Source organism: Hyla sarda, chromosome 2 (genome assembly GCF_029499605.1).
Source record: "Hyla sarda isolate aHylSar1 chromosome 2, aHylSar1.hap1, whole genome shotgun sequence".
NCBI lineage: Eukaryota > Metazoa > Chordata > Amphibia > Anura > Hylidae > Hyla > Hyla sarda.
In genome coordinates, this window is record NC_079190.1 from 75,089,153 (window position 1) to 75,112,249 (window position 23,097).

The 23,097-nt window shown below is 41.3% G+C and overlaps 1 protein-coding gene across 1 annotated transcript in view; it reads right to left on the minus strand.

Moving 5' to 3' along the window:
* Positions 1-23,097, minus strand: part of SUCLA2 (succinate-CoA ligase ADP-forming subunit beta) — a 108,958-nt gene that overhangs the window by 57,740 nt on the left and 28,121 nt on the right. Inside the window, exons 2-4 of the mRNA XM_056562097.1 lie at positions 18,175-18,352; positions 11,306-11,405; positions 2,587-2,749 (exon numbers count right to left, since the gene is read on the minus strand). Coding sequence (XP_056418072.1) covers positions 2,587-2,749; positions 11,306-11,405; positions 18,175-18,352 — 441 coding nt within the window. The remainder of the gene's footprint in view (positions 1-2,586; positions 2,750-11,305; positions 11,406-18,174; positions 18,353-23,097) is intronic.

Consider the following 23,097-nt stretch of genomic DNA (forward strand, 5'->3'; position numbering starts at 1 on the left):
AAATTCTGCCAAAGGGTATGTTCACACTGCAGAATTCCATGAGTGGAATTCCGCGCAGTGAACATTCCCAACAGTGTGAATGGGTCTTCCGCGAGACCCGTTCACACCGCTGAAATAGTTCCACACAAAGAAAGAACATGTTCCCTTTTTTTCACAGTGCCGCGTGGTCCTGCCGCCAAAATGTTTTCGGCGGCAGCCGCCAGACGGAATTAAACGAGCGGAGATTCAGCAATGTGAACATACTCTAATACTTTTATTGGCCACCCATAAAGTCATGGGTGGCCAATAACAGTAAGAAAGAGGTGCATCTTATGTCTCCTCAACAGTCTTCCATAGTCTATGAATATCATTAATTAACCAGCAGAACTCATTTTCTTATCAATTTTAATGAAACTTAGTCACATTTTCAACACATCTTTGATTAAAAACAAGTTAACATTTAAAAGGAAATGAGAGCAAAACCTATAGGGAATTCTTTAAAATGTTTGTTGTGATGTGATTTACAGCGCTCGCAGATTTCTGGAAAGAACTGTGAGGTATCTGTTCTCCAGGGCCCGATAATAGTGGCTGCTAAACATCTGACAGTGTGATAAATCACTGCAGGCAGAGATGAGGAGATGAAATACCGGCTCTGCTCTGGGAAAAGACTTCTAGGCACACATAGTTAGCATATTAGAGTTCGGAGTCTCATGGAGACAGCATCTCCATCATTAGCAGACTTCATTACACAATACAATAAATTCACCATCAGACAAGCATAATATGGCCACATGTCTGCACCTGTATTAAAGCTGCAAATCCTGGACTTATTAGATCTGTGGTTGAGCAAGACTTTCCGCCAAAATACCGATGCAAAACTGCAGCTATACTGTTCATTCAAGACCAGTGGTTTCACACAAAAAGGTTTTCTGGAGCCAAAAAGAATAAGAAATCTAAAAGGAAGAACTTTTTTCTTCTTCTTGTTTAATCCACTTGTAGCTTTCCACCATAAGAAGGTCCATTCACATACTCATTGGCCCTCATTTACTTAGAAAATCGGGTTGTAAGTCTATGTTGCTTTCTTACCCGACTGCTTTTTTCCCCTGGTATTTATTATTATGTCGCATCCTGTTTGTCGCACGTGGGTTTTGTCGGTTTTGGTTTCCAATTCCTCTGAGTTGTCGGGAAAAAAACCACAACAATTCAACAAATTCGGGTTGGAAACCTTTATAAATACGTGGGAAAGCTCAAATATGTCGGGTTACACCCCTTTTTCGGGTTTGGGAGAATCCACATCGTGTCCGTTGGGAAAAAAATGTCACATCGTGTCGCAAACTGGCGCACGATGTCTGCGACATGTCGCAGACAAAGATGCGCCAAAAAAAACAGACAAAACAAGTCGGGTTTAGAATAGTAAATGAGGGCCAATGTTGTCAAAAACATTTTGGCCGTTATTTCACAACAATAAGATCTAGGTTTGGCTTAGCTGAAGTTTCACATAAACAGGGTATTCACATCTGGGACATTTATGGTATATACACCGGACAGGTTATAAGTGTCTGATATGTGGCATTGCACCCCATCTTGAGGACGAGGATATGCCATAAAGGTCTGATATTTGTGGGATTGAGAACAAATAAAAAACACAGCAGCAAGGCCGTTTATGCAGTTTAGAGAACTCCCATTGATATTAACAGGAGTCATGTATATAGCATTGCACCATGGGACAGACATTTATGGCATACTCTGCAGAAGTAGTATAAATGTCTAGATAGGAATATGTCTTTAAAGACTTCTTTCCTTATTTCTCTTTTACCTCTAGAACAGTGTTTCCCAACCAGCGTGCCTCCAGGTGTTGCAAAACTACAACTCCCAGCATGCCTGGACAGCCAAAGGCTGTCCAGGCATGCTGGGAGTTGTAGTTTTGCAACATCTGGAGGCACACTGGTTGGGAAACACTGCTCTAGAAATTAAATGACACGTGCTTTAATGGAAGTGCCAGGTCCATATCTTTCAATGCATTCAGAAAGTCTACAGCAGCGATAACCAACCTTATTAACGAGAAACTGCAAAAAAATAAATAAATAAATAAAAATACCACTACCATGGAACCACTATTAAAGGGGTTGGTCACCTTATAAAATATATTTTCTAAACTGTTTGTTGAGTCCAATAATTATGCAACATGGCCGGGGTATCAGTTTAGGGTCGCTTTATAAAAAAAAAAAAAAAAAAAAAAAAAAAAAAAAAAATTTAAATGTAATAAGTTAAAATTATCCTAAAAACATGTAATAATGAATTTGTAGATGGGTGAAGAGGTAAAAAATAATTTTTTTTTAAAGTTATTCCAGCCAATGCAGCATTTACCAATAACAAAAAACTGTTTAAACAGTCCAAAATAAATGCAAATTAAACATCCAAAAAATTATTCGGCATCACAATGGTTCCATTCATGCTGGATTAAGGAGTGTTATCATATATGGATGAGGGGGGTGAAGAAGCCGATCACAGTCATTTTCATTTATCTGAGCGAGAAATTGGTCAGGATTGCTCTCCGCAGCAGTCCCAGTCCCTAGGACTTATAAACTTTACAAGAAAGGAACTCACTTGAAATGACCTTTCCATGGTAATTGCAAAGTAATATTCTCTTCTGGGATATCTGCGCTCACAGATGAACACATGGTTACATATCCTGCCCTTCTCTCCTGTCTGTTTCGTGAACAGCTTTTTTCCAATCATCTGTGAGGAAATATCTTTGGCTTCTTCTGGACTGAAATGAAAGAAAAGACAATGAGTAAAGAACACTGCATTGTTATTTTCAGCACCCTGCCCTTCAGTTCCAATGCCCTCCTGCACAGATGGATAAATACATGAACATTATGGGAAGCATTCCCGACACTGACACCTTTATAAATTGCGCATCTTTGACATTTTCAGAGCGGGCTGGACACAATTACATATAAAAAATAGAATGAGATAACGAAAACACAGCTTCTTTCTTCCAGGAACAAAGCCCCTTTTCTCTAGGATTTTGATTTGGTTTTACAGCTCATTTCAAGTTAAGAAATAAGCAACTTTTCTTCCTTATCTCAGACAAGTCTTCAAATACAGCGCCTCTTGTCATGGGGTAAAATATACTGTGTAGCAAGTGAACAATCTTGAAGTGAATGTGTTTAAAGTAGGAAAAATGGGCAAATGTAAACATCTGAGTGAGGGTGCTTGCACACCACGTTTTTGTTATACAGTTCCCGAAGACGGTTTCAAGTTAAAAACCGTATGGAACTGTATAGAAAACTGTATGCATTGACTTAACATTGTAAACTGTAAGTCAAACGCATCATCCAGTTTAGTCCGTTTTGCATCTCATACGGTTTTGTCCAGTTTTTTACCAGTACCCAAAACTGTAGTCTACCACGTTTCTTGGTCCGGGTGAAAAACTGTATTAAACCGTATACGTTATTTTTTTTTTTAACATGGGAGTCAATGGGAACCGTACAGAACTGTATGTGCGTACGATTCCATCCGGTTTTCACCATACGGTTTTTGACTTTGCACAGTTTTTTTTCTTGGAATTTCAATCAAACAAGTGAAACTTTATTCAAAATGGAGTGAAAAGTTAAAAATGTATACGTTTTTTTCTTAAAAACGGATGCAACCTGACATCATTTTTCAAACCGTATGCGGTTTTCAACCGTATATGGGTTAAAATTTGTACACACGTTTTGATACAGTTTAGTCTGGTTTTGAGGAATCCGTTTTTCATCAAAAACCTGATACAGGAACTGTATTGCAAAAACGTGGTGTGCATGCACCCTGACTGGGCAAAGTGAAATGATCATGATCAACACGGTGCTGATGGGACCAAGGCACACACAGCAGGAACAAGTAAAAACAGATTTAATGACCAAGATGCAGCACGTTTCGCTGCACATGCACAGCTTCTTCAGGCAGGACAAGGTAAGGTGCACATTTATATACCTTGTTGTGAACTTTATATAATTGTGCACTTTACCTTGTTAAGTCTGAAGAAGCTGCGCATGCACAGCGAAACATGTCGCATCTTTGTCATTAAATCTGTTTTTACTGTGTTTTACTGTGTCTCGCCAGCGCCGCATTAATCCTGCTGTTTCCCTTGAAGCCTATCCTACCTGCAAGTTTTACCAGAGCTGGAGGGCTGCAGACGGTGATCCTGAATTACCATTATGCGCTAATCATTGTTGTGTATGACGGTACACAACCACCCAGGGTGAGCGGCTTTCATTCATTTTAACCTACCATATGGGGCGCCTTTGCCTTTCTTTCTAAACTGAAATGATCGGCCTTCTGGGGTGTTCCTAGTATGTAGTTAGTACCTACTAAAAGTGGTCCAAGGATGGATCACTGGTGAACTGGAAACAGGGTTACGGGTGCATTAAAATAAGATATGGAGACACTCTGCTCGGGTCACCAGCGATATATTTTTATTCCTAAATCAGGTTACAATACGTGACCTGATTTAGTAAGAAAAATATATCGCCGGTGACCCAGGTGCCTCCATATCTTCTTTTAATTGATTTGCATCTGGTTTCTGGATGAGCACGCGTATGGAGCAACGAGTGAAGGTCTGCGAGTGTTGGCTGCAGTGCACGTTATTGGCTTATCCTAGTGTGGCAGTGCCAACTGTGAACTACACTCTCTTGTGGAAGGTTTATGGGTGCCCAAGGCCCAATGATGTGTTTAGGAGCAAAGCCCTGTCTGTTCTACCGTAGGTTATCTGGGAGTGCATCAAACTGCTAAAACAATGCAGGCTACGATAGAAGATGTCAGAACACACAGGGCATCACAGCTTACCGCATAAGGAGCTGTATAGTCAAAGCTGCCCCATGTCTATGCCAAAGTGGCTACAATCAGATGCAGCAAAGGTAGAAGATAGCCTGTCTGATAAATCGTATTTATTTTTTTGCATTGCACTCCTAACTAATAGCCCTACAATATATATATATATATATATATATATATATATATATATATATATATATATATATAAATCTTTATTGAAAATTACAAAACTATTAAAAGGCTTTGTACACCTTAACAAGGCCTAGTGTGTATACCTTAACCGTGTTGTAATGTACACCCCCTTATAGCAACAGTATTCCTGAATGGCAGTGGCTTTTTCAGCACGATATTGCGCCTGGCCACAGTGAAAAAAAATGTTCAGATTACAATCCGATCAAGTATCTGGGGCACGTGTTAGTAAAACAAGTCTTATGGGGTCCTTGCATTGATGGGAGTGAGCTATTTTGGTCGGCATGGCTTACACAATATTAGACAGTCTGTTTTAATGTTAAATGGGCACCATCATTAAAAAAAAAAATTGCTAGTGCATTCCTTATGATAAATAAAAAAAAAAATCTTTCTAATGTACTAAATGTACTTTCTAAAAAAAAAAATAAAAAAAATGTTTTTCTATGTTTTGTGTTTAAAAAAAAAAAAAGCTGCCACTAGGTGTCTCCCTACTTGTCCAGAGCACATTCCCCCCCTCCTTAGCCAATCATAGCTCATCTCACATACTAAACTGCTCTGGGCTGTGTGTAGCAGAGTGAGGGAGGAAGTTCTCCCCTGTATGGCTTCAGATGATTTCACACCTGCTGGGTAATGCCCCCTTCCCAGTCTGTGAATCTGACAGACTAAGAAGCAAATACAGAGCAATATCAAGGTGATATTTACATACTGCAAATTTTTTCAAGAAACATCTCAAATTTGTGCACAATGTGACTTCATCTCAGAGCACACTTCTAGTCAGAGAAATTCACGCTCTTGTTGCACCAAAAGCCTTGTTAAGCATATTCTTAGATACTACAGATTAAACATAATGCGACTGTGTTTTACATAAGAGTATTCTTACGAATGGCTGTATAAAAGAGGCAAATGATAAACCCCCTGTAGCCTTTATTTGCCTATGGTAACAGAACATTTATGGCCTTATTACTAAAAGCTAAAATTAGAATCCCCAAATAAATTAAAACCCATGCACAAAACAGGGTAAGAGCAAGGTCATAGCTGCATAATCATAGTAAAGTATTATTTTAGAGATTGGCAATGTTTGGAAACTTTAATTTCACAGTTGTTGGAAAATCCTAAATTATGACCACTGTAACAGGCAAATTGAATTAAGCCCTGTGCCCATACCAAAATAAGGCTGTGGCCATCTCAATGGGCAATTTAGGAGTCCAGAAAGCCTGACAGGAGGCAAGTGATGCAGCCTTGTAACAGCAAAGAAAAACCGCAGAAGTAAGGTGTACCATGATTCCAGTTATCTGTCCTATTGTATCACTGAAGGAAAACAAACGGTGCCGGTGGTTTCATTTCATACCATAACAGAGCACTAAAGAGTTATTTGGCGTCCAACTTTTTAAACCTAATAGCCAAATATGCTCATACATAACCCAGTATATACTGAGAAAATACTTGAGAGCAGTCTATCAAGCCTATGGAGTTCAGTAGAATTCTGCAGTCCCATTCACATAGCAGAATTTTCACTGTGTATGTTCCACAGCTAAAATTCTGCAAAAATATAAGTCACATCTTATATTTTTGCAGAATTCAGCTGCGGAAGCCCATTGAAGTGAATGGGGTTTTTCTCACCGCATAATGCGGATTTTGTACAAATTTCGTGGTGAAATTTGACTTTTGTAATGAACACAGACACTTTTTAAACGTGCACTATTTATTCATGCAGAAATGCAGAATTCCTGGCCGAATTAATGCATCTATGCGGAACTTCTGCTGTCTGTATATAGCCTATTTAAAGTGATCCTTTGGTCAGACCATCAAGCGACTCCTATATACTCTATCTAGTGTTATATTTATGTCCAACATAATATTTAAGCTACACTAAATGTACAGATACAAAAAATATAATGGTCTAGAGCAGAGGTATTCAACTATTTTTAGTGAGGGTCCGCTTATCCAGGTCTGCCATCCGGTGAAGGTCCGAGCTGTATGCCAAGGCCTGGTTCACAAATAGCGGCCTCAGTGCCATGTAGGAAAGAGCAAATGAGCAACTGAAGTGTGGCGGATATATGACCTGAATACTGCCACACACTGTACCCCCTGAATATAATACTGCCACACACTGTACCCCCTGAATATAATACTGCCACACTGTACCCCTGAATACTGCCACACACTGTACCCCTGGTATATTACTGCCGCATGCTGTGCCCCTGAACACACACACTGTGCCCTTGAATATAAAACTGCCGCACACTGTACCCCTGGTATATTACTGCCACACACTGTACCACTGAAAATAATTCTGCCACACACTGTACCCCTGAATGTAACACTGCCACACACCATCCCCCTGCAATATTACCGCCACACGCTATGCCCCTAAATAAATAAAAAAATGTAAAAAAAATAAATAAAATAAAAAAAAAATAATAATAATAAAAAAAAAAAAAAAAATCAACAAACACTGTGCCCTGTACCGACTAATTGTACCTCTGTGGCCCCCCGAGAATTGAATGATGCCTCTGTGGCCCCCCGAGAATTGAATGATGCCACTGTGGCCCCCCGAGAATTGAATGATGCCACTGTGGCCCCCCGAGAATTGAATGATGCCACTGTGGCCCCCCGAGAATTGAATGATGCCACTGTGGCCCCCCCCCGAGAATTGAATGATGCCACTGTGGCCCCCCCGAGAAATAAATGATGCCACTATGCCACCAGAATGAAGGATGCCATTGTGCCCCTACATGAACTTTGTGACTCTGTGCATGATGGGAGTTGTAGTTTGCAACAGCTGGAGAGTCACAGACAGAAGGTCATGATGGGAGCTGTAGTTCTAAAACAACTGGAGAGTCACAGGTGGGGGAACATAAATTTGTACCTGAGAGCTTGGCTCCCATCCCAGGTCCCGCGCTGCTCTGGCCTCTTCTAGTCAGGCCTGGCCAGAGCAGATGATGCAGGCAGTGCTAATCGCGCTGCCTGCATCATAGGAGAAGCGCCGGATGGCCGGGCAGGGAACACTGTATCGGTATCTTGAAGATACCTATACAAATTAATGAGGGGAGATCCAGCTGGAAGTCCAGATGATTGGTGGCCACGGTCCAGATCTAGACCACGTTCCAACAGTTGAGTACCCCTGGTCTAGAGGGTACACAGATAAGGCGCCTTTCACACTATCGTTTTCGCCCGGAAGGTGATGTCCTTTAGGAAGATAGCAGGGGAAAAAATTTGTGCATGACATTTTTTTTCTCCCATCATCTTCGGCTGCAATAACGGGAGTTATAATGGAATGTTAGAGGAATCCCATTCAAGTGTTTTATTTTATTTTTCATAAGAAAATGCAGATAAAAAAAAAAAAATTATAAAATAATTTTTTCCAGGGGGATGGAATTGGTTTATTTTATTTTGGCCCATATCACCCAGCTCTACCCCTGGCAAAGCTCAAGATAACATCGCTCTCCTGGTAGTTCAGGAATTTGGCTATAAATGTGCAAGATGGGGAGGTTCAGAGACAATCCATAGTTATCTCTTTCTGCTGTACTTGACAGAGAACTTTCTTTCCTGTCATATACAGCAACAAGTAGGTTCTTTAGGAAGGCTGTGGGACAGGAGCCCTCCATCCCTGAAAGGCTCACAAACCATGGGTTGCAGCATCTCAACCTGGTTATCCAGGTGTTGATGAAACTTTGAAAGCTCCTTATCTCCCAAGCAAGGGTTAGAAAGATGCCTAGTTCTACAAGGGCACTGTCCTGGTGCCTGACATTCCTAACTTTTTGACACCAATCTTGCTTATCTGGACAAAGAAAGGAAACGTCCACCTTGAATTCATCTAAACAATGGTGAAAACGATTTGGGAGGTATATATGGCAGCAAAAACCTTCAGCTGCCTCTTAGGATCTAGCGAAGGAGGTTAAGTATGAGTTAAAGGAGAACTGTAGTGCAATATAAAACTTATCCCCTATCCTAAGGATAGGGGATATTAGATCTCGGGGGGACCCCGCAATCTCCTATACGGGGCTGTGGCAGTATTCTGGAATGGCGCGTTCTGTTCCTGCATGACGCGGCGGCTGGCACGCCCCCTACATGTATCCCATAGGGATACATGGAGGGGGCATGACTGCTGCGTCCCCGTACAGGAGATCGTGGGGGGGCCCCCCCCAGCGGTTGGACTCACTGTGATCTACAACTTATCCCCTCTGCTTTGGATAGGTGATAAGTTATATTGCACTACAGTTCTCCTTTAAGATGGTTATTGCTTTCAGACAGTCAATTGTGTTAAATTTGTCCGCTGTCCTGGACTGGGTTTACCAAGGTGCCATGGCTTAAACACTGGTAGATTTCACTTGGATTTACAATTTATGAACAAAAAAATATAAAGTGCTAAGGGGAAATCGAAAACTCTGAAGAATTGAATGAGGACAAAAAACAAGACGTTAAAACTGTTTGAGTGGGAGCATAGTGAATGTGGGGTAACTATTACACAAGATTGGTCTTGCAACAAGTCCCAAGGATGGGTTCTCCGCTTACAGGTGACCTCACATCAAGCTTGACATGATGAGTTGCCATCAACTCCCAGGGAGGGACTATGTACCCCAATCGACCTGTGGTGCAGGCAATGAAATAGGCCTACATTTTCTGAGGTGTTCAGAATGCTGAAAAGCGGGCCACTGATGGAGGGAGGAATATTGAAGCTGCTGGAGGGATTGATTCCAAATTAACCTATTACTATCTACAAAAGGGCTCAATAAGCTGCAGGCTGTGTGTCGAGGTAAAGCCATGGTGATGTGCAAGATCTATGAGTGGACTCAGCTTTTCTCAGTGGTTTGTTTGGTATTTCTATTGCCTAGAACAGTCTCTAGGTGACAATAAGAAGGGTCGTGGAGGCTCATAGGATTGTACGTCCACCATTGCTGATCTAAATTTGATGACCGGGTGCTAGAGTGACCTGACAAAAAAGTTAAATTTTTACATTTATTTGGACAAAGGTGACAGGATGTGATGGGATTATAGAACCAAAAAGGTGGAAGCTTTCATAAAACATGTCAGGCTCCCATCTAGAACATAAAGCAGATCAGAAATTAGTGACTGCTTATACCAAATTGTACAGTTGATAAACAGCTTTATTAAGCCTACAGGCACAGAGCTCCACCTTGTGGACAAAGCTGGTAGCTTCTGTTTTACAGCTTAAAGGGATATTCCAGGAGTTTTTTTTTTTTTTTTTGACTATGCTACAGGGGCTGTAAAGTTAGTGTAGTTCATAATATAGTGTCTGTACCTGTGTGTGACTGTTTTCTCACATTTCTTCTGTGATTTTCACCCCAATATTTATTTTTAACAGCATACAAAATGACTGTTGTCTCAGATTTTTCCCAGGTTGCAATACGGCTGAGACCTGGCTCACTAGTCAGCTGATGACAGGGAGCCTGGCTGCTTCAATGGGTGGAGCGATCAATCTGCAACTAATGCAACAGCTGTAGGCACCCTGACTGAAAACCACAGGTCTTTTGAATGGATGCAGCTAATTTATGTTTCAATGAGTGGGGTGGCTGATGTGTGGGAGGGAGAAAAATGGAATTATGAGATTTGTAGGGAAAAGAAGAAAAACTCAAACAGGAAACAACAGTTCACAAAAAGCTAGCCACAGTGTTATGGTAATCTCACAACATAACCATTTAGCCCCAAGACAAGACCAGGACCTTCCTAAGCATGTCCATTACTGTCTGCCAGGTACGTACTAAAATCACCTTATGGTGGATAACCTCTTTAAAAGGGGAAGAATAAATACTGCATATACAACTGTTGTACTTACTAACATCAATGTTTAAGCCCCAGAAAGAAATGGAATATATTCTAGAATCCCAGCAAATTGTGTTCGAAGCTGTATGCAATCCATATTCTTTAAGAGAAATAAAAAATAGCAGGCTAGCTCTCACAAGGAAACAAAGGGCCCATGCATACTTTGCAGTATGCCAGTGGTTTCCAACCTGTCAGCTGGAGGGAAACAAATGCAGCATGTGATGGGTGTAGAGCATTTGTGCATAGGTAGAGATCCATCAATTAATGCTGGCGGGGCAAAAAAACCGCTGCCAGTCACCGCCCAATGACTCTGAGCCCATTTTCCGCCTGTGCTGTAACCTTGGTATGCCATTGTAATGAGTGTATGTCCCTCTTTCATGCTGCCTATGGTTTGGGCAGCATGAAAAGGAGGACAGGATCCCTTTTTGGGTGAGAAGAAACAGAAAATAGGCCTCTGGCCATTGAAAGTATATATTAAGGAACAGTCACAGAATTTTGTTGCTGAAAAAGTTAAATAATTTCTGATAATACTTACGAATAGACAATCTTCACTCCTCCTTTCAGGCCACCTTCAAATGTACCTTTTCCTCTTCCACCAGCCAGAACTTGGGCTTTAACAACCAAATCTTTGGAACCTTTAGAAAGAATTCAGAACTTTTGTTATAATACCCACATTACCACAAGCCATCTAAGGACACGACATTAGATGCATCAGATTTGGGAAAGCTCTATACAGAGCTCCCTAAAGTTGCAATGGTAACTTGTCCCAGGACAACCAGTGTGAAATAACTTTACAGGAAACAAGAACTTGGCCCTCCAAAGCCGAAAAATGTAATCCCAAAATAAGAAAAACTAGTAACCAAAGAAATATAAGCAGGATCTTAAGAGATGTTGAAAGTCAATAAATCATGACAGGGTTTTCGTTATGATTTTATACAGTACACCGTGTAGAGCAATAAAATTGGCTTGTCCTGGCACAAGTGCTACAGCACCTGTAGTACTATATCAGAGACCGAGAGGGTAATGTTTCTCCTCGGGAAGCGAATCAAACTGGCATTTGGAGTCTTATAGGCCATGCAATAGCTATAGTTGATTGACATAGGAGTCCAAGTTCAAACTAAAACCCTACTGTGTTGATCCAGAGGAAGGCAACCCCCCCCCCCCCCCCCCCCCAAAATGAGGCAGACACCAATTGCACCGACAGAGGAAAAAAGTCTCCTTCCTGACTCCAATATGGCAAACAGAATAAGTCTCTGGATCAATGTTTTATCCACATAAATCTAGTATCCATAACCTATAATATTATATTTTTCCAGAAAAACATCCATATTTTTCAGAAATCACAACAACATCTTCTGACAAAGATTTCCATAGTGTCACTGCTCTTACAGTAAAGATTCTCTGTCTGCGATGATGGTGAAACCTTCTTTCCTCTAGACATAGAGGATGCCCCCATGTCATGGTTATCAGCCTAGGTATAAAAAGATCACTAGACTAGAAAGATCTCTGTACTGTCCATTCAATCTTTGTACATTGTGATTCACACCACGATTTTGCAATACGGCTGCTGCCATATCCCCGCCAGACTCAGATAGTTACTTCGATTTATAAAACTGTATCTGGTTTTGTTGCCGGACTGTAAACTGTGGTCTGCCATGATTTTAGACAAGCAATAAAACTGATACAGTTTAAAAATGAGCCGACCGGAGTCACTACCTGAGTCAGTTCGGCTCATTTAAATGAATGAAGCGCAGTGCAGGTTCGGCTGGTATATGGCAGCAGCTGGTTTTAAAATGTCTCTGCCGGATCATACAGCAGTATTGCAAAATCATAGTGTGAATACACTCAAAGACTCTTTTTCTCCAACTAAACAATGTTGCACTGGGACAAAAAATAAAAATATGCAAAATAGCTCTCCTCTATAAGGAACACAGCTTGCTCTCTGGTGTCCTCTATAGGAAGTAGAATCCTTGGGTCAATGGGTATGTTCACACTGCAGAATTCCACGAGTACTGCATAGCCATCAATGGTGATAAAGTATTTTAGTCGGCAGCTGCCTGACTGAATCTCCGCGAGCGGAATTCCCCGAGCGGAGATTCCGCAGTGTGAACATAGGAGCCTTGAAAACATAAAAATGATAAGCCAGGTAAGTAAAGGGGGAACATTTATCAAGGGTAGTGTAGGAGACCTTTAATTTGTGTGGTGGTAATGTGTATGTACATTACATTTATTAAATGGTGCAGGGCACGTGATAAATATGGGGCTAGTATACATTTTGCAATTACACTTCAGTGCACCACTCTTTGTAGGCTTCCTCCTCGACAACTTTGAGACTTTTAAACTCCTTGAGCAAAAATTGTGTGACTTTTTTATTTTTAAATTTTTTTTAAATGCTATCCACAGCCAGATTTGTAAGCCAGGTCTGGGCTGGTGTAGGTTTGTGGTGTAACTGAAAGCTTTGCGACCAACTTGCGCTTCTTCAATGAATCTCTTCTGCGGTCTCCTGTGAACGATGACCTGGTGAGGAAGTTTCTGCTACACAAAGTATTAGGCAAGCTGAAATCCATCATGCCCGATGTCAAACATTTGCTGGAAAACAAGATAATGGGGGAGATTTAACTATCAGCCTAAAACCCTAATTGTCTGTTTTTCCCACATCAACCTATCACTGCTCAACTTTTATATATCTTAAGCTTTTGTAAACAAAGTTGAGCTGTGATTGGTTGGTATTGGAAAAACCAGACAATTAGGGTTTTAGGCTGATTAACCCCTTAAGGACTCAGGGTTTTTCAGTTTTTTCATTTGACATTTTTCCTTTAAAAAATCATAACTCTCAGTTTTTCACCTAAAATTCTATGTGACAGCTTATTTTTTGCGCCACCAATTCTACTTTGTAATGACATCAGTCATTTTACCCAAAAATGTACAGCGAAACGAGAAAAAAAATCATTGTGCGACAAAATTGAAGAAAAAACACTTGTCACTTCTGGGGGATTCCGTTTTTACGCAGTACATTTTTCTGTAAAAATTACACCTTATCTTTATTCTGTAGGTCCATTCGGTTAAAATGATACCCTACTTATATACTTTTGATTTTGTTGTACTTCTGAAAAAATTCATAACTAGAAGCAGTAAAATTTATATGTTAAAAAGTGTCATTTTTTGACCCCTATAACTTTTTTATTTTTATGGGGACGGGATGGTATGAGGGCTCATTTTTTGCGCTGTGATCTGAAGTTTTTATCGGTACCATTTTTGTTTTGATCGGACTTTTTGATCACTTTTTATTCATTTTTTTATGGTTTGAAATGTGACCAAAAATACGCTATGTTGGACTTTGGAATTTTTTTGCGCGTACCCCATTGACTGGGCGGTTTATTTAATGATATAGTTTTATAGTTACGCACGCGGCGATACCACAAATGTTTATATTTATTTTTATTTACATGTTTAATTTTTTATTATGAGAAAAGGGGGGGGGGGTTTGAAACTTTTGTTCAGAAAAGGGTTAATACATATTTTTTTTACTTTTTTAACACTTTTTTTTTTTGCAGTGTTATAGCCCTCATAGAGGGCTATAGCACTGCACACTTTGATTCATTGCACAGATCCCTGCAATGTGTGGTATTAGCCGCGGGTCCCGGCCGTTGATGAACGCGGGGACCGACGGGGTATGATGCGGGATCGCGGCGCGACCCCGCTTCATATCGCGGGAGCCGGCACAGGACGTAAATATACGTCCTGCGTCGTTAAGGGGTTAATAAACCTCCTCCAATATGTGATATCTGTGGATAGTAGTACCATATTTATCAGCGTATAACACGCACTGGAATATAACACGCACCCCCATTTTAACAGGGAAATTTAAGTAAAAAAAATAAATAAAAGATGCAAAATAAATGCCACATCATCCCCCCAACTTCGTTTTCTTCTGCACCTCAGCTTGGTCCTGTCCCCTCTAGTGTCACATCATTCCTTCCCTTTTATCAGTCCCTGTGCCACATTTACCCCTCTCATCGCCACCCCCCATGTCTCATTTCCCCCCGTCATAGACCACCACTAGCCATATAGACATTAAGCATTTAGTGCCTCACCCCACCATCATTTCCGCATCTCATCATCCCCCACCCTGTCTCATCATGTCCCCCATCATTCCCCCCCTCATCATCCACCCCCCAACCTGTCTCATCATGCCCCCGATCATCCCCCCCACTCATAATTTTCCCCTGTCTCATCATCCCCCCCCCCATCATGTTCCTCCTACCAGTGGTCTTCCACCAGCGGACCTCCAGATGTTGCAAAACTACAACTCCCAGTATGCCCGGACAGCCAACAGCTGGAGGTCCGCAGGTTAAAGACCACTGTATCTTCCCCTTCCTCATCATTCCCCCTTTTTCCTGCTTTTCATAATATATTTTTTTTTCCTTACCTGGCTGCGCTTCGGCTGTCTTGTGGGCTGCGGTCAGTGAAGCAGATGAGGGACGTCCTCTCCCGGCTCTTCTGCGCAGCATCAGGGATGTCACTTTTCGGCGGCGACTACAGGAAATTAAAAGTGACGTCACTGATGCCGCGCAGAGAAGCCGGGAGAGGACGTCACTCATCTGCTTCACTGACCACAGCCCGCAAAATAAAAAAAATAAAAACTATAAAAAGCAGGGAAAAGGGGGAATGATGAGGGAGGGGGGGGAGGTAAGAAAAATTTAAAGTAAAACTGCCACTTGTTTTCTCCCGCACGATCCACAGGTACTGGTGGATAGTGCGGGAGACGCTGATTAAAAGGTAGGGCAGATTCGGACAAGGTAGGGCTCATTTTAATCAGCGTCTCCCGTACTATCCACCAATACCTGTGGATAGTGCGGGAGAAAACTAGTGACCGTTTTCCAGAGCGGGGAGGAGACGCAGCTGGTCACTGATTTATAGTGGCCTCAACTGTGCTGCTAATACTTAACAAGCAGCCGCTTTAAATCAGTGACCAGAAGATTTGTCGGTGTATAACACGCAGGCAGGCTTTTTGACTTAAAGGGGTATTCCAGGCCAAAACTTTTTTTTATATATCAACTGGCTCCGGAAAGTTAAACAGATTTGTAAATTACTTCTATTAAAAAATCTTAATCCTTCCAATAGTTATTCGCTTCTGAAGTTGAGTTGTTGTTTTCTGTCTAACTGCTCTCTGATGACTCACGTCCCGGGAGCTGTGCAGTTCCTATGGGGATATTCTCCCATCATGCACAGCTCCCGGGACGTGACATCATCATTGAGCAGTTAGACAGAAAACTTCAGAAGCTAATAACTATTGGAAGGATTAAGATTTTTTTTAATAGAAGTAATTTACAAATCTGTTTAACTTTCCGGAGCCAGTTGATATATATATATATATATATATATATATATATATGAAAAAAGGTTTTGCCTGGAATACCTCTTTAAATTTAAGTTTTAAAAGTGTGTGTTATACGCCGATAAATACTGTATTTTTTCTTAAATCTGGCAGAACTGCAAAAGGGAAGCCCCCAACAAAGTCTATGACTACAGGGAGAACATATGTGAGAACCCTGCTGTGAATACACCTCTTTTCTGGAGTTCTGGGAGTATGATGTAGGTGATCTAAGTTACTAGGAATAAATGCAGTGGAATCCAAAGGTTTATGTTGTTACCATGACCATTTATTGTTATGACTGAACATTTATACTAATACAGGGCGATTATACTAAATGAGCTTTAGAGGGAAAAGGCAGAGGAACATTATGTTCTTATTGCATGGTTGGCTGAGTATGGAAAATGCCTTCACAATTACCTTACCAGAATAAGAGTTGGTTATCTTAGATTTTTCCATGTTTTATAGTGTGTTAATGTTGCATAGAACAAACAGGCTTTCTGTGTAAAGCAACAAAATGTTCACCAATTTATTCTTTATTACTCTTTAGAAGATACAAAATATCGGTCCAAACCACAGAATATCAACCATCTGCAATACTATTACAAGGGTTAGCGGTAAGGACAGGTGAAAATGACTGAACTACCCCAGATTTCCTTCACCCAGGCAATATTGAATGTGTTAGGTCTAAAACACAATAGCACAGAGTCAGCTTGCAGCAAAGAGCGACAAAGATGACAAGGAACGTACAAGCCATCAGCAACATGTTCATGAGATGAAAAGTACTGCTCAAATACACCCAACAATAAGGCTGTACAGTATAGGGAATAAGTGTCGCCCAAGTCTAGATCTCTTGTACAGGGCGCCAGCTACTTACCTCTACTCTGTGTGCTTCTTACATTACTGTGGCCAGTGACTGGCTGAGTGGGTAGTCATTTGCTCTCGTCCAGGATGGGGGGCCAAAGTGCACCCAGAACGGGTAAGTAGCCTGGGCCCTATACCAGAAATCAGCAGGGTGGTGTGGGTCTCAGCAGTTGAACCCCTCTGCATTCAGACACATCCACTATCCTGTGGATAGGTGTCTGGTTTATTTTTGCATTTAGGAATAAACAAGTCAGTGTTCATAGCCTAAAAGGGGTACTCCGGTGCAGAACATCTTATCCCCTATTAACAGAATAGGTGTTAAAGTGTCTGGTTGCTGAGGTCCTAATTCTGGGCCCCGCCCCCCAATCTCCTGCCCGTCACCCCGTCTCTCTCCACGAACGGAGCGACCTCCGTTCTGTGAACAGTTTACCGTCGACCGCAGCACAAAGTGGTGGCCGACACGCCCCTCCATGTATCTCTATGGGTTCTGGCTCTACCATAGAGAAACATGGAGGGGTGCGTCGGCAACAGATTAAGGGGATAAGATGTTCTGCACTGGAGTACCCCTTTTAGGGTGTGTTCCCACCTGGCGTATACGCAGCACAAAATTTGCCGCAGCAGCGGGAAATATGCTGCGTATCCCTCGCTCACTATACACAAGGGTTTCCGGCGGAAGCCCTATGCATGTATTGAGTTTTGGAGGCGGGGCCGTGTGTCGGAGTGACTGACGCACAGCTCCGCATCCAAAACTCACTGCACACACAGGGCTGCCGCCGGAAAGCCTTGTGTGTATGGTGAGCGAGGGATACGCAGCGTATTTCCCGCTGCTGTCGCAAATTTTGTGCAGAGTAAAATACGCTGCGTATACGCCAGGTGGGAACACACCCTTAGGAGTACTGCAGTGTTTCCCAACCAGGGTGCCTCCAGCTGTTGCAAAACTACAACTCCCAGCATGCCCCGACAGCCGTTGGCTGTCCGGCACGCTGGGAGTTGTAGTTTTGCAACAGCTGGAGGCACTCGGGTTGGGAAACACTGATCTGCAGTCTTAAGCTGACACTTTAGGATTAACACCTACCCACATAAAAGACTGTGCATTTTAAAAATATAATAAAGGATTGCTCAAATAAAAACCAAAAATTTTTAATTAATAAAATAAACCCTCATACCGATCTCTTTAGCTGCTGAATAAGCTTCTTCTGGCGTTTGTGCTACCAAACCCGTTGGTATGGCGATCCCGGCATCTTTAAGAAGTCCCATGCTAAGATACTCGTGCAGTGACAAGTTCCTGTGTTGTTGTGCTTGCCCTCCATGAGAACTGAACACACCAGGGAATCCACTGAGAACCTGAATGGAGAATAAAAATAATATTTATAGTTTATAAACAACCACCAAGATACCAGGCAAAATTTATATATGTAAATTGTAGCACACATCACATAAAAGGTAGAAGAAGATGTGAAAATCCTCATGTGTGCCACACGTTCTAGCCCATCTGCAGTGCTGAGGGCAAATCTGAGCTATGCTGAGCGAATAATAACAGGTAACACCTCTAGCAAATGCACTAGGAGAGCTCACATTTTCCGGAGTAATAGGATTTCACACCTGACACTTCGTATTAATCTACCTATACTACAGAACATGACAGGTACATAAAAAATAAAAAATAAAAACTGCATTTGATGTAGAAATAAATCTTTCTATATATAAACACACAAAAATGAGATCCCACTGCATTGTAGATAAAAAAAAAAATAGAATAAAATAAAACGTAAATTCAGTATTGAGGACAAGACAGATACCCACATATCCTCCTTTATTTACTGCAGACAACAGTGCTGAGCAACTCCATGAAGCTCTGCTTTAGAGCAATCTAAGCCAATTTTAGCAATATTAGCACTAATGATGGATCATATGAGGTCACATAGCGTCACACTGCGAAGGGACATTATGTGATGTGCAGCATCCTGGAGCCTAACTTTTTTTTGTTGGCTCCTTAAATTTGACAAACCTTGAGCCTTAGTACACTGTGTGTGCAGCTTTCCCAGCCTATTATAGGTAATATTTATACTTGAACTTTTTCTTCTCTCGAATAGCGCTATAGGGTAGGGTCACACACAGCGCACCCGAAGCGTATTTGATGCTGCGGATGTACTGCCAGCAGTCACAGAGCAACTGCAGAGTGTGCTCCCTGCAGCTCTGTGTGTCCGCTCATAGCAGCAGATTTCCTATCAGTAGTCACAAGCTATTCGGCTGCAGTAGGGAGCTCGCTCTGCGGTCTCTCAGTGACTGCAGGCAGCGCATCTGCAGTGTCAAATATGCCAGGGCTATGCTGTGTGTGCCCCCACCCTTAAAAAGGGGTATTCCAGGAAAAAAATACTTTTTTTTTTATATCAACTGGCTCCAGAAAGTTAAACAGATTTGTAAATTACCATACATCTATTAAAAAATCTTAAACCTTCTAATAATTATCAGCTGCTGAAGTTGAATTGTTCTTTTCTGTCTGACAACAGTGCTCTCTGCTGACATCTCTGCTTGTCTCGGGAACTGCACAGTTTAGAAGAGGTTTGCTATGGGGATTTGCTTCTAAACTGGGCGGTTCCCGAGACAGGTGTCATCAGAAAGCACAGACAGAAAAGAACAACAACTTCATCAGCTCATAAGTACTGAAAGGATTAAGATTTTTTAATAGAAGTCATTTAGGAATCTGATTAACTTTCTGGAGCCAGTTGATATATAAGAAAAAAAAAAAAGTTTTTTTCCTGGATAACCCCTTTAATTTATAAGCAATAGAGATCTTCGCATTTTTTTCACGCGTAAGCCAATGCATATTCTGCATTGAAACATGCACGCGAAAATTGTGTAATACGCGTCCCCTTGATTTTAATGAGATCCAAGTCACAGAAAATAAGTGACTGCTGAAAACATAAAGCACCTCATTTAGTAAGGCTAGGTTCACATCACGATTTAACCACCCGATCAGACCGTAAAAGCGGACGAAATCTGATTGCAAAAAATCGTATACAATCGTAAAAATTTCTTTGCTATAGGATTTTTTAAATCTGATCCTAAAATCGTACAGCTGAAACTTCCGTTCGATTTTCAATAAAAATCTGAACCTGTTTTTAAAATTAATATGTATGCCAATGGCAATAAAGTTTTATATATTTGAAGTGTATGTGTTTTGAAGTCTACTGCTCATGCGTACAAAAAAAAAAAAAAAAAAAAAAAAAAGTGCGATTAATCTGATAGAATCGCAGAGTAACACAATTCCATGCGATTTACATAGACATCAATAATAAAAAGTCGGACACCATTTCAACTCCGATCTTAAATTGTGCAAAACTGGATGCGGATCAAAACTGATGCATTTATTGTCTATCATTAATGAATGGAAGTCAATGGATGCGACTTGGCATGAAGATTTGCACAATTTCAAAGTTAAAAATCGTGAGAAGTAAAATGGTAAAATCATGAGGTGAATGCACCCTAAGGCTTTTCCGAGTAGATTTTGTAAGGTTTTTGTGTTGCGTTTATAGTGTGCAAGAATTTGCAAAAAAAAAAAAAAAAAAAACCCTACTGAGACTCCACTCCGTTTTACTCAGAAAGACCAAAGAAAAGGGGAAGGGAGGTGTGTATGAAAATATATATAATACACATATATATACACACACACACACACACACACACACACACACACGGGGAGATTTATCAAAACCCGTGCATAGGAAAACTATCAGTTGCCAATGGCAACCAATTACATTTTTCTTAAATTTTTTTAAAAGACCTGTGAAAAATTGTCAATTTTTCCTCTGCACAGGTTTTGATTAATTTCCCCCATTGTGTACGTAGGGGAAGGTAGGGAAAAGCGCAACTTTAGTAAACTTTAGGGAAACAAAACCTACCACTCTAAGTAAATAAGGCCCAGTGCATAGCTACGGAGTGGATAAGCCCCATTAAATGCAATAATTCATGTAAAAAAGCAACTGCAATAGAAAGTGAACTATGCAGCAGAAAGAGTTTATTGGATTTCTGCTGTATATTTGAGGCACATTTTTGGAATGAAAAGTACATGATGTGAACATACCCTTAGATGTCTTATGTAATGCAGTAAATGAAAACTATTTTATAAATACATTTTTTTTTATGTTGCTTTGAGTATTGTGATAGCAAGAACACAAGGTGCAGCACTATTGCTATTACAAATATCCCCATAGAGCTCATAAAAGTGAACAGGCTCCATCAGAATAAGTCAGACCAAGCATAGCTGTCATAACAGTAATGTGAACACCGCTCAAAAGCACACTTTTATTAAAAGGGGTTATCCAGCCTTACAAAGCTGATGGTCAATCTTCAAGATATTAGATTGGCAGGGCTCAAACTCCTGGCACCTGCATCAATTGGCTGCTTGAAGAGGGAGCACTTGTCTGACACTACAGCCTCTTCAATGTTTAACAACACTCATAACTACAGTCACAGTACTGAACCGCTGCTACTAATAGTAGTGATACAAGGACCACATCAAAGATAGTGCAGCCCTCTCACAAACACTGCTGCGGCCACATTTACCAAACCTGATAGGGTGCAAGAAGTCAGGTCCTAACCAATGTAATATTGTTAACCTATCCTGACAACAGCCCATAATTTTACTAATAATCCCTTTAAATGTTCACTTTCATTTCAACAAACCTTCCCCTCATTTCACTGAGGGATCAGTTTATATGCTGTCCATAGAAGTCTCCAGAGAAGAGATGGAGAAAGAAAAGTAGGGAGGAGGAGGGAGTAGCTGGAGAGAGCCAAAAGCAGACAGGGGAGATTTATCAAAACCTGTGTAAAGGAGGAGTGGTGTAGTCACCCACAGTAACCGGATTGTTTCTTTTAAAAATACTTCAGAAAAATAAAAGCAGGAACCTGATTAGTGCTATGGGCAACCAGATCTCACCCCAGTTTGACTCACAGCTTACACTGCTCTATAATGTTGCCTATACTACTGATGTTTCTTAGGGTTCACTATATACAGGGGAGCAGGATTGTGTTGTGTGTGAAGTATATCTGAGCCATCATAGATGTTAGGTTATAGCTACAAGCTCAGGGACAACAGAAGCCACAGATGAAGCCTACAGAGGGGTAATGAAAAGAACATTTAACATTTTCTCCCAGCAATGTAGCTAACCTCTTGGTACAGGTGTGTAGTGCGGGCGACCCTCACGATAATTATACTTAACTTTCTCAAACCCTTGGTCCCTTTCGTCCATTATCTCCCATATTTGGGTAGGAGGTTTTGAGCGAACAGGACCACAAATCGCACTACATGCCTGCACCAACAGGTTAGTGCAGGTGACACTTCATTGGTCTCCTTAAGGGACTTTTATATGGAATCACTAGATTCCTCATACAGATCAATGCAGTTGATCTGCATTGATCTGTGTGTCCTGGGCTCCATTTGTAGAGCCTGCTCCAGACAGGCTCTACCGATTGGAGGTCCCAGGCATGCACTGAAGGGGAGGTAAGCCCTCAACAGGGGAAGAAAGGCAATCCACACCACTAGATAACAGTTTTGACCCCCACTGTCTAAAGGGGATATTAAAATGGTAATAGCCAGCCATGGCATGGCACGGGCTGGAGTCAGGAGCCTGTGCCTAACCTGCTCAAAGGTCCCATGACGTATATACGCAACATGGGTCATTGAGAGGTTTTAAATTTACACATATATACACATACACACATACAGTCATGGCCGTAAATGTTGGCAACCCTGAAATTTGTGAGGAAGGGAGGACAAAAAGCTAAATTGGACATGATGTCACACCAAACTCCAAAAATGGTCTGGACAAAATTATTGGCTGTCTTAACTTAATATTTGGTTGCACACCCTTTGGGAAAAATAACTGAAATCAGTCGCTTCCTATAACCATCAACAAGCTTCTTACACCTATCAGCCGGAATGTTGGGCTACTCTTCCTTTGCAAACTGCTCCAGGTCTCTCTTATTGGAAGGAAGCCTTTTCCCAACAGTAATTTTAAGATCTCTCCACAGGTGTTCAATGGGATTTAGATCTGGACTCATTGCTGGCCACTTGAGAACGCTCCAGC